Below are 12,955 nucleotides of genomic sequence, written 5' to 3'. Positions count from 1 at the left end.
AAGTAAAACAGCTTCTGCCAAGTTTTGCAGTACTTGCTCACTATTTGTATTTCCAAAATAAAATTGTTTTGAATGATGGTAACACCTTTGCCTTCAGCTACTGTTTCCTTTTGCAGAAGAACAGAACTGGAAGATGTTGAAAAAGGTGGAGAACTTTGGTATCAACAGCTGTCTATTAATAACCAAGTGCAGTATTAGAAACTCAGGACCTCTGAACACTAGGTGTCAGTGTAAGAAATGGAAAAATATCAAAAACCTGTTGTTTCCAATCAGGTGGATTAGCTAAGAAACCAGAAGCAGCTGTGACCACATTTCCTTGTAACTCCGTAACACTGTTAACAAGCCAATCTTCCTAAAAAATGTTATTCTGAAACTATCAGGTTTGCTTCAAATCAGATAAGGTGATCTAAAAATTACAATTAATTTGCTCTGTTAACCACTCTGAGATGACCTTTAAGGTTCATGAGTTACACTTCAAGACCATTCAGAGTTTTACACTACTCTTTTTCCACCACAGATATCCATAAATCAGTTTATGTCTTTTGCAACTAAAAGTTTACAGGTTGCTTGTTTTAGTTTTTTTTTCCCCCTCAGAATCAATGAAAAACTATATATCAAAACCAGAAATACAGCTAGTGCCTGAAGCCACAGAGGTGAGATGTCTCTCACTTCACTTAAGAAGTCCAGATTTTAAATGCATGGCCACAATTTTAAATAACTATGTTAGGACATGAAGAATCACATGCTTGCAGTGCTCATTTATCTCTTGTGACACAAAAGATGATGGGATGCCATTACCTCAGCTTTTGGAAAACATGTTTGTCATATTTGTTTGCTTTTATTTTTTACCATTGATAAATTTCTGATTATTTTCATTTAATGTACTAATTTCTATCAGAATACTAGGAAAGATGGGTCTTTGTCTGCAGGATGGACTTTACACACATTTTCATATAATATTCTATTTATACCATACAAAGAAGTTAAAGAAAGAATGAAACCCTGAGCAACACCTTTCCATTTGGCTTCTGGAGCTTGGAATGTAAGTATGTTCCTCAAAATCATAATCAGAATATTGATCTACAAGAGTTCACCATATTGAGCAATACAAATCTAATGACTACTCTTAAATTTCTTAACTTTTTGATTTGTTAGTAAGTGACATCAACAGAAGTAGACAAAGACCCTGAACACTGCATCTGTACACTGACTGTCCCTGCTCAGCTCATCCAAGGCCTCAAAAGCTGTTAATCTCTTCTATTCTCCTAAAATTTTACATAAAAATTAGATAAAGGATGTATCTGTGTTTTGGAAACATGGGCTGGCTTCAGCTTATCAACTGTTTTGTAAGAGCCCCAGAAGCCAAGGGAATTGAGTACATATATATTTAAGAATGCCACAGATTCCAAAGCCCCCACGAGTGAAATTTCATACCTACTTCATTCCTCTAGCCCAACAGTCTAAACAGGAATTTGACGTGTGAAGGGTGGTAAAAACAACCATGTAAATATAGAGACATAGATTCCTATACATTTACAGTACACATAAATCCATGACATCGTTATTAAAGGCCCAGTCTGATACAGAAACCCAGGAAAAACTGGGATTATTGCTGCCTGCACTACCTTCAGTCTTTATATTTTCTGTGTTACAACACAATATTTAAGCACTGACGACTTTTTGTTTTCCATTTAATCTAGTCAATGCTTTGGATCTTTTTCTTTACCATTGAACATGCTTGTACAACTTTGTTTTTCATTTCCTTCTGTTTGATAATTTAGAGTTTTAATAACAATATCTTAGTCTCTTTCCACTTGTAAGTGGAAAGAGGTCAGTGAAGGTCATCACCACTGGATGCTGAGCAGCATCTCTACATGACCAGGTAAAAAGCAGCAGCCCTGTGTCAGAGCATATGCTGACCCTGCACAGAGATCCATGGGAAAAAAAAAAAATCCGACCAAGTCACTAAATTCTCAGTCTCAAGAGAAAGCAGAGAGAGCCCAAAATCCCTAGCTGGGACTGCTGAATCATCTCCTGAAGTAAATTCTGTGCTTGAGAATAGATCTGAATATGGTGAGCAAGGGGCAGACAATGTTTAAAGTAGAAAACTCAGGATATGTCTTTTCATATAAATTACCATATAAATCTACCATATAAATCTAAATACTGACCACATTTAAATGCTGCAATTGCACAGGGAACAATTAACTACTTGCTAGATATAAAGCCCCATCTCTCCTTTTCCATCCTACATGGGGAAATGCAGACAAACTCACAGTGCTGGTACCCAGGGAAATTTTTATGCTACAGACTAATTTTCCAGTTTGATTTCTTCCAGTGCAGGTGTGCCATATGTTTGCTGCAAATGTATGCATGTTGTTTATTCAACTCAACAGTAGGAATAGAATGAATAGGGGAAGGATTTCTCCCAGATGGTTTTGGTGAACTCCCTTTATCCCATCCATGTAAACACACAGCATGTTCCAGCTTGCTGGGCTGTACATCCACCCTGTGACTTAGCACAAAATCTGAATGTTTAGTTAGCCAGAAGATTGTTTCCATCCTGTGATTCATTAGGTCCCTATGGTACCCTCGACTTCCTTTATTTTGTACAATCACAAATTATATTAGTTTGTCTTATTTTGATAACCCGTTTAATTAATGTCCTGCACAGGAAACTTTATAACTGTTTTAAAACAGACTCATAAAACAAGAACTTTTCCTGTTGCTGGGGTGGCATATGTGACAGTTACATGTAACTTTGGGATATTGGTGGGCAATTCCTGCCCATGAAGGAGCTGCTTTCAATTCTTTCCTTTTAAATGGAACATCAGAAATGTTACAATTATGTATATAAAGGTTACAAGTTGAACAGTTCCAAAAAGTGAGAAACAAACCCGGAGCTGTGTGAGGTTACATACGCTAAAGTGACTGATCCAGTTTGTGAACAAATAACAACTGTGATTTAATTTTAAAAACCCAAGAACCTCTACAAGCAAAAAACCTGTAAAAGACCAAGAAAGCTTTATGTTTGCTTCTGTTTAAATCCTCATTTTTCCTACTTGCCTCTACCATTGTCATAGTCTTTTTCTCTGAAAAGGCAAGTGAAGGTGACTTTTCCCTTTTGTTTTAAACTTCAATAAAAGAATAACAGCTGCAGGAATAAGGCTGGGAAGAGAAGAAAGTACACCATGATCCAGAAAATATACAGCCCTTTGAAAACACAAAATTCACACTGCTTATGATAGGTATCTGCATTTTGTATCAGTAAACTTATGCTTGTCTCTGTATTTTCACCATTTCTTTTCCTAGGAAAAAGTGGCAAATGACTACCCAATCTTTACTAAATGCACTATAAAAAGCAACTTATTCCACAGACCTACTCAGGACTCAGGGACACTGCTGAATCTCTGCATCTCACTCTAAGTTTTCTGCCTATGAATTACTGCTGCATTTTAACATAATCTGCATATGCCAGTATAAATTATTCACCTGCTGACCTGAGCTTTGTGTTTTGGTTGAGACCAAAGGAATTATTCTGAATTAAATGTTGTGTGTATAAGAGAAAATTTATTTCAAATAGTAAAAACAACAACAAAAAAAATTATCCATGTGTACCCTCCAAGTTTTCATATATATATATATATATATATATATATATATATATATCAGGAAGCAAGAGTGGAATATTAATAGCTTTAGATATTGGCACAAGTTGTATGAAATTAAATATCACAGGCAGATAAAAGTAAATTACGAAAGAAATTCTAAAAAACATAATGTAAAACATGATTTTGGGCAACTGAAGTTCCTTTCAATTGACACTACTGAATTCTAAAAAAGGCAACCAAGTTGGTCTGACTTCAATCATTTGACATCAATTGGAGAGAACAGAGTCCATCTTCCAGCAGACAGGGATTGGCTGACAGGGAGCAAACCACAATTCTATTAACATGAATTCTACTGTTCATGACGGTCTCCATAAGGACTTATCACACATTACAAAGAATTACAGCTGATAAAACATTTAAGGATGCTGTCCAAGGCTGTTGTGATGTGCTGTGGCCCTGCCTCTGAGCAGCCACTCTTTCATGGACAGACAATGTTACTCACCTGTATTTTTTGGTGTGCATATGTGTAATTTACCTATTCCTTTGTTGAACTCTGTCCTACTGCTAAAATAGCTTCCATTTTGTAAAAACAAATCTAATCTCTTCCCAAAAGCTATTTGATATCTCTGAAACAAAATGTAAAGGACTGAACTTCAAATCTAGTGCTACACTGAATAACTAAACTCTGAAAAAACAGGTGCCTGCACTACTCTTGCCATACCTAGTGTGCCAAGGGAATAAACCGCTGGTATTTAATTCTGATAACAAACACCCAGCTGATACATTGTCAGCACAAGGAAAGTAGTTAGGGTTCTTCACCTGGTGAAGGTGAAGAGGGACTTGTTTTTTCTTTCATTAATATTATATAAAACAATTTCCCAATTTTTTTTTATATCTGTATATGTGTGAGATTTAGGCTATTTTGATGGCAAACCTCTAAACGGTAGTTTATTGATGAGCAAAAATTCCTATTCCATTCCTCTTAATTTCAGGTTTGTTTTTTGTTTTTTTTTTACACCAAGTGCTGAATAATATACATTTTTCCTAAAGGAGGCTCTTCAAGTTTCCATTTAAGGGTCTGAATAGATATGAATAAGTTATTATAGAAGATGATGCTTCAAAACCTTCTTAATGCACATGGAGATTGTACCAGATCTGATGAAAGAATGAAATAGAAGAGGTCTTGTTCCACTTCAAATGGTCAGTAATTGAAAGGCTTGTCCCTTTCTGATTAACATCTTTTTGCATTCCCTGTTGAACTGGTTTCACAGGAACGATTTTCCTTGTGTTACTTGTGCCTAGCCATAAAGAAAATACAGCTTTGATTGGAACCTTTAGTCTTAGCCCACATAAAGAAGTACAGCTTTAGGGTAACATGAAGGCATCTATAAATTCCTTAAACATTTACCTATAAAAGAACATTTAGATCTGTTACCAAATACTATCAGTCAACAGTGAACTTGGTTTCTTATTCAAACTTAAATTCATTGTGCTTATCAAATACATTGTGCTTGACCAAAAAATGTACAGAACTTTCCAGTGTAGGGGCTTTATGATTTTCTGTGGCTTGATATAAAAAAACCAAAAGGTTTAATAATTACAATATAAGCATAAAAAATTCAAACTCATGACACAAATATGATGGAATTTATCTCTCACCTTTCATGCCTATCTCCTAGATATTCAAACCTAAGCAAGCTGTCAAAGGATTCATTTCTTAGTCAGCTGAGAATACAAATTCCTTGATAGATACAAACTCATTCAACTCAGAAAGTAATTTTAGGATGAAATGTATCTTCCTCTGGAGATGCTTATTTCCTCCCATACATTGCTATATACTTTTAGTAGAATTTTCCTTTATGCAAAGCAGTGTGCATATTATTCAAAATACACCCAAAAATGGATCATAAAATGTGATGAAGACTCTTAAAAATCTGCTTGCTAGGAATTTGTCTTGTTAGTGCACTCATCTGCTACAGCAGCCGGACTTCATGAAGTGCACAGTGGTTTGAAGCAGTGACTGTATAAATCTGCCCAAACCAGACCTTGATTTAATGGAGTTCAGATCAACTCTGAAAATAGGAAGCTGGAACTATAAAGCTGCAAGATATCAAAAGTTAACCAATCAAAGGTAATCGTGCTGGAAACTTATTTTTTAATGCAGAGGCTCAAACCTGGACTTAATCAACAAGAACAAGCTCTTCTTACAAATGCTTACTAGGAAAGATGTGTGCAACGTGCCAGCTTTATTGCAGGTATAAAAGTAATTTCTACAGTTTCGCTTTATACCTGTATTATGGATGGAAAAATGGACATGAATTAAACAAGAAATCATTAAATTACATAGTGAGAACTGCGTAGTCCATTAACATGAGCAATATGACAAAATCCAGGTGGTAAGCCATAAATTTACTTCTGCAGTCAGCTTCATTTAGAAAAATAGCATTTTTCTAGTACTGGGTAAATACCAGCAAAAACACCAACATAAAGTAAAGTGAAAATTTCATGTAACTGCACAGAAGCTCAATAAGGATGTGCAATTGAGGAAGACAAATGTGCAAAATTCCCTATCACAAGCCCGGGGCATGTAAAATGCTGCTGATTTAAGAGTTCCGGCATGTGCATGTCAGAGGTCAAAGCAATGAGCTATTAAAGATACTTTCACTTCCTCAGAAATAAAGTGCTGTCTTGGGCTGGGAGGGGAAAGGTTAGAAAAGCTGTTTATCTGCCGCTCCATTCCCATTCTTCCTTCTGTCAGGAAATCCTACAAGCTCCTGCACCCCACGCAGGGTTAACCCCGGGTCACATCCAGCCCCCGAGTAAGTTCCCAGCTTTGACTAAAGTGCAAAGACCACATGGCCACAGGTTGCACTTTCTCAGCTGCAGGGTTTAGTAAAGCTCAGCTCAGCTCAGCTCAGCTCGGTGGGACAGAACAGCCCAGACTCCAGCATGTTACTGCTGAGGGAAGAGCGAAGCCACAGCCATTGGTTTGCATAAATTACAGGGGTCATTAACAAAGAGAAAATGTTACTTTGTCAGAGTTAAGCTGGAATAAGAACTACAAATATATGCCCAGGACAGAGTGTTTAACCAGCAGGAAACCTACAGAGAGGGGAGAGACGCTGTCCCCTCTGAGGAGCCACGGGGCACGTTAAGGACAGCCCAAGAGGAGTGTAATAAGGAAAGAATCCACAAAGATGCCAGGAGACTGTGGAGACAGGGATACACTGTTGGGCTGTAGAAGTATGAGCAGAAAGAAAGTGCCTGGAGCTGGAAGGGATGCCAAGGCATTTGCTGAGATGCAGGAAACTACTGAACGGCTTCTGGATTAGGTGCAAAGCTGAAGGAAAACACCTGTTGCAGGCATACAGTGGGCAAGGGGAAGTCTGATTTTAGTATATTTCTATTAAAAACATAAATGTCTTATATGCATGAATATGTAGAAATATATATAAAACATATTTTTATACACACATAAATATTTATAATATGTGCTGTATCCTGTTCTGAATTTCATCATTTTACAGAGGTTTTTAGCTTTAGTTAAATGTAGTACCAGAACCTACCTTGAAACTTAAAAAGCCTTGTCATTGCTGAAAGGGCTCATTACAAAGAAGAGGTGTAGGAACTTGCAGCTCAAAGCTCTAGCTGATCCATGGACTCACCAGATGTAAATATTAGGTATAATATGTATTAGTATAATCTATATACATTAGTTGCATATAATGTTCATTCCCACACGTGCTGATAATTTCATTCCAATCACAGAATCATTAAGGTTGGAAAAGACTTCTGAGATAATCAAGTCCAACCATTAGCCCAGCACTGCCAAGACCACTAAGCCCTGTCCCTCAGTGCCACATCTACATGTCTTTTAATGGCTATGATAAGAAAATCACACTTTTTATGAAGCCACAGGTGGAATGTCAGATTATACATTTCTATACAAAAGTATAGTCATTTGTCAGATGGCAAATTAATGCCATGGTGTAAAATGCCATTATTTATTTCTTAAAAGGAGATTTATTTTCTAGAATATAGAGCAGTTCAAATTTAGAGTTGTTTCTGCAGATGTGATTCAAAACAACCTCATTTGTATAACACTTCCATTGGCTTTCAGTATATTAAAATTTTCCATATTTTGGCACGTTTATTTGACAGAAATCAAAACATCCCATGGAAAGAATATTAAAACATAAATCGTAAGCAAGTAGAAATAATAGAACATAATTAAAATTAAAAAAAAAAAAGACAGCAAAGCAGCCTCAGTTCTTCTAACAATCTAAAGCTTTTTTAACAAAAATCCCATCAGCTTTCTTTACAGGGTTAGGTGGGGTTGCATATCTGGTTCTACAGATCACTGAGATCAGAGCATTGCCCTCAGTTTCTGTGTTTTATTTGTTCCTAAATCCTGGAAAATCTTTTATTAGTCATTAGATCACAAAAACGTCATGTGGACTGAAGGAGTTTTAGAGTGCAGGGTATTTTGCCAGTTATGTTCTTACCAAATTTATCAGCTGAGTGTGAACAATGTCTTCCACCAGAATTGCAGTTTCATGGAGTGGCCTGCGAGCATCTCCCAGGGAAAACCTGAAACAAAGAGGTTTATTGCAAGGTTATGGAAATTAGTTAAAGAGAAAAGAAGTATTAGTCTCCTGAAAGATAAAAAGAAGAAAATATGAATAATTACAATAAAGTTAATACACCTGTATGTATGGAAATTGATTGCTCAGCCTGGTGCAAGGATTATAAACCAAAGTCATGGGATTAGTGGAACAAAACAGCTGCAAGGATGTACACTAAAGCATGTGTGGAGACAAACTGAAAGACTGAGGAAACAGGAAAATTCAGTTTGTAGGAACATTTGTGCACACCCCTCATCAATCAACAACACTGGTAAACTTGTAACAATGGATGAGGAGATTCTCACCTCAATCTTCACCAACAACCTCTCTTAGCACACTTTGGATGATCTTTAATGTCCTTTCCAACCCAACACATTCTACAATTCTGTGAGAAAAGAGCAAGCAAAACTGCAGCATGTGCATTACGAACTCTGATTTTGCAGCCCCCTTTACTTAAAAAATTACCAAATAACTATTTGAAAAGGTAAAATGTTTTTTACCCCAAATCTAAATGCTGGTACTAAGATGTGGAAAAACAAATGAAATGTAAACATTTTTATACATAATAATGTATGTGAGGCCCCTAAAGTCTACACTGCAACATGAAATGGAAGGAGATCAAAAAGAGATTATAGTGTTCATGCAATATCACAAAGAAAAGGCAAGGTGAGGAGCAAGGAGCATAAAATGAGGAATTGTGACAATGGACTTTGCAAGGTATTTTTTCCTCTTCCTGCTTTTCTTATACTTCCTTTTTCTACTATTTCTTGTTCTCTAAGAAACATCAGTCTTACATCATTCTAGAGAAAAACAACTCCTATGCTGTTTAGTATTTCCTCAGAACATTTCTGAGAATAAAACACTTTCTCTCCTCTTAAAGTTGAGTTTTTAAAATACAAAAACTTGCACAGTAAAATATATTCATTGTAAATTAAACAGCACAGGCCAACAATAACACTGTAGATTCTTATAAAAAGAGTGAAATTTTATTTACTAGCAAGACTTCATATCTTTATAGGTGACTGAATATATAAATTATTTCCTCACAAAAGTATTAGTCTATCTTGCAAATAGTAAAACACTATTTTATCTGTAAACAACTAAAGAGCTCTACAATAGCGTTCTTTTCCTTTATCTAATAATGAAATTATTTCCAGTGTTCTGCAAACAGCATTCCAAATTCTGATAAATAAATAAATAAATCTCAGCCTCATACGTGTAAGAGCGCAACAAAAGCTACTCAGGCAAAATCTGAGCATAATCCACTGTACAACAATGGTCATAGCATGAGGAAATTACACTCTGTATTTGTTTCTTATCATTTGTCTCTCCTGTTGGGACTATCAGCATCTTAGAGACACAGCTGTGCTTCATAACATGTTGTATACTTCTAAAATGAGCACAACTCAAATAACTTTTTCTCCATTATGCAGGGCTGCACATGCACATGGATTAGAATGTCAGGCACTTCCTCGGACTACAAGGACAGCACAGCAATCCATCCAGAGACTATTAAATATCTTGTAAACTACAATTACATGGAACTTATATAGGAAATATATATAAACAGAAATATAAATATTTATTATCATAGTACATTGGAAGATTAAACAGTATTTAAACCATCACAGATTCCAAAAAAAGTGCTCATACAAGATAAAGCTCAAATTTTTCTTTTTTTCTTTTTTTTAACACTAAGGTTTGCAAGTAAATGAAAATTACAATTAATAGTTGGTTTTAATCACGCAGGCCTTATAAAACCAAAGAGAAGAGTTATAGCAAATATAATACACTATTCATTCTTAACTGCTGGTATATTTTTTTAAAAGCAGTTATTCTTTCTTTATAAGGCTTCAAATACAAAATAAATCAGCTATGCAAGACAGTAGTAAACACCTGGTGTCCAACAGTATCAGCTTAGATACACATTTCTCATGTTCACAGTTTTACTCAGCACCTCAAATATACAAATTAAAGGGCTTGGGGTTTCTTTTCCAAAGACAGCAAAGTGCAAGAACCAAAATCTGTTTCTGAGGTAGGATGCTGCCTCTACACTGAGCTGCCCTCTTCATCTGCATTCAGAAATTTCTCTTACAAGTAATTCACGGTTCCCCAAATAGCAGGAGGGGCAGAGGGGTTGCAATCATGATGCAGCACATCGATCCAAAAGGAGAGAAACATCAAATCTTTTTTGGTGCATTTTGATGGACCACTCAAGATAAGGGGCAATGGCTTCAAACTGAAAGAGGATAGATTTAGAAAGGTACCAAGAGGAAATTCTTCCCTGTGAGGGTGGGGAGGCCCTGGCACAGGTTGTCCTGAGAAGCTGTGGCTGCCCCATCCCTGGAAGTGCCTGAGGCCAGGTTGGACAGAGCTTGAAGCAACCTGGGATAGTGGAAGGTGCCCCTGCCCATGGCAGAGACTTGGAACAAGATAATCTTTATGGTCCTTTCCAACTCTAACCATCCTGTGGTTCTGTGATAGACAGAGTTGATGTTGAGACATGAAGAAAGGTTAATGTCAACTGCACTTCTTGATTTAATAGAAAATCAAGTTCCAGATGCACCGACTTTCTTCCTCCGTCAATTCCATCCCTTCTACCTTCCAAAGCTATTTCTATCTCAGTTTGCCTTCACTGTTTTCCCACGTAACTTCTGCCAGCTTCTTTCCCACACACAGAAAACTAGATACTGGCATGGTGGTTTCAGCAAAAAGTAAAAACCACCACACCCACCCACAGCCGCTTCCTTTTCCTTTGCAATGGATCCAGGATTTTCAGACACTAAAATAAAAGTAAAGCTTCTTTATTCGTTAATTGTATTTGTATAGCATTTGATATGTTTCTTGATTCTAACATGCTTTTAGGATAACATTCTTTAAGATACCAAACACAGCCCTTTTTATGTCTTTCTGCTACCAGAGGTAATATTTAGAAATGCACAAGTAGCTTATAACTTTAACTCTTTCATTTTTTCCCTTCACTTTTGTATTGTACCTCTCCACAGCAGAATAAACACTAAACTACGACTCAGATGGCTCAGATTTTCCCAAGTGGCAGAATACAAAGGAGTTTAAGAACTAAAAGAAAACACTTTAAAAAAAGACCCCCAAATTTGGTACCCTTGCTTCTGGGAAGTGAAGCCGAACTTGATGCTTTAATATAAGTTATGAATTTCATTTCACATGTGCTTTGCTTTTATGGTTCATGAGAGTCTTTTAAAGACCCTTCCATTCACTAGACATATTAATAAGTCTTCCTATGAAACACATAAAAATTCTGCTGAAAATAAAAAAAAGAGCTGTTTCTCCACAGGTAAATACTGAAGAGGAAATATTTCAAAATACAACATTAGCAGGGCATCAAAGCAGTGAAGTAATATGGAAGACAGTCCTGGTAATAGAAGCATCAACCCATTAGACATGTCCTACAATAACAAAGCCTTCTTAGAAGATCCTATTTCAAAGGTTTGTCTGTTTTAAAGAAACATTTTTACAAGGGGGGGATCAACTTACCCAGATTTTCACAGGAGGATTAAAATAGTAGCATGGAGAAAGAAAAGACTGCTGCAGCGCTTTTATTGTTTACTTTTAGCTTCTATTTCTAATTTATTTAAGTTCCTGTAATGATGTTTCCAGGCTCTTCAAAAGGGTAAATGTCCAAGCCACTAAGTGCCTACATGAAGTATCATGGCACTATGTGTAAACACATGCTCATACTTGGCACATGCTAAGGTCCCACTGCTGCTCGTGGTGCAGGGACTGACATTTAGAAGAACTTCAAAATGCACAGCTACAGAAATAGATAAAGCACTTTTTTTGTTATATGTTCAGGCGTTTAAGTGCCTGAGAAAGGTATTGGGGCAGGCAAGGCACAGGCTTGGTTCAAACCCCCTGATGCAGAGCTCTCCAGGTGGCCAGACCACCAGGAGAGTAGACTGTGGAGACAGAGAGCTGCTGCAACCTCCCGTCCTCCACAGCCTTGAAAAGCTGTCCTGGCCAGAAAGGAACTATAACCAGGGTGGCTGGGAGTGCACTGAGCTAGAATAAACAGTTTCCCTCACTGGGGTTTCTACTGAGTTCACACCATAACAAGGCTGCCCCAACGCATTCAGAATTTACCACCTCAAATAAATGTGATGAAGCCAGCCTAGGGAAAGTATAAAAGCAGCCAGGTAGTCTGGTGGGAAATATGTGCTGCTTTTTTTTTTCCTCTTCTAGAAATTCCCAACAACTCTCCTTTGCTATTTCTACATAAAGGATGAACACATACCCAGGTGGGCAAGAAGGCCAATGGTCAGCAGCAGTGTGGCCAGCAGGACCAAAGCAGTGATTGTCCCTGTGCTGGACACTGGTGAGGCCACACCTCAAGGGCTGTGTCCAGTTCTGAGCCCCCCACCACAAAAAAGACACTGAGGGGCTGGAACATGTCCAGAGAAGGGCAAAGGAGCTGAGGAAGGGTCTGGAGCGCAGGTCTGAAGAGAAGCAGCTGAGGGAGCTGGGGGAGCTCAGCCTGGAGAAAAGGAGGCTCAGGGGGGACCTTTTGGCTCTGCACAACTCCCTGATAGGAGGGTGCAGACAGGTGAAGGTCAGTCTGTTCTCCCAGGTAACAAGGGGCAGGATGTGAGGAAATAGCCTCAACTTGTGTCAGGGGAGGTTTAGATAGGCTATTAGAATAATTTTCTTCACAGAAAGTTTGGTTAGGCACTGAACAGACTGCTC

General features: G+C 37.4%; 1 protein-coding gene across 7 annotated transcripts in view; it reads right to left on the bottom strand.

Moving 5' to 3' along the window:
• The window catches only part of SUPT3H (SPT3 homolog, SAGA and STAGA complex component), a 255,443-nt gene that overhangs the window by 120,585 nt on the left and 121,903 nt on the right, over positions 1-12,955 (bottom strand). For all 7 annotated transcript variants that reach the window (XM_059843063.1, XM_059843066.1, XM_059843068.1 and 4 more), the window contains one exon: positions 8,117-8,201. In XM_059843063.1, the coding sequence (XP_059699046.1) occupies positions 8,117-8,201 (85 nt within the window). The remainder of the gene's footprint in view (positions 1-8,116; positions 8,202-12,955) is intronic.

This window comes from Haemorhous mexicanus, chromosome 3, assembly GCF_027477595.1.
Source record: "Haemorhous mexicanus isolate bHaeMex1 chromosome 3, bHaeMex1.pri, whole genome shotgun sequence".
In the NCBI taxonomy this organism is placed as follows: Eukaryota; Metazoa; Chordata; class Aves; order Passeriformes; family Fringillidae; genus Haemorhous; species Haemorhous mexicanus.
The sequence above is the reverse complement of the archived record's forward strand: the minus strand, read 5'-3'. Positions and strand labels throughout refer to the sequence as shown.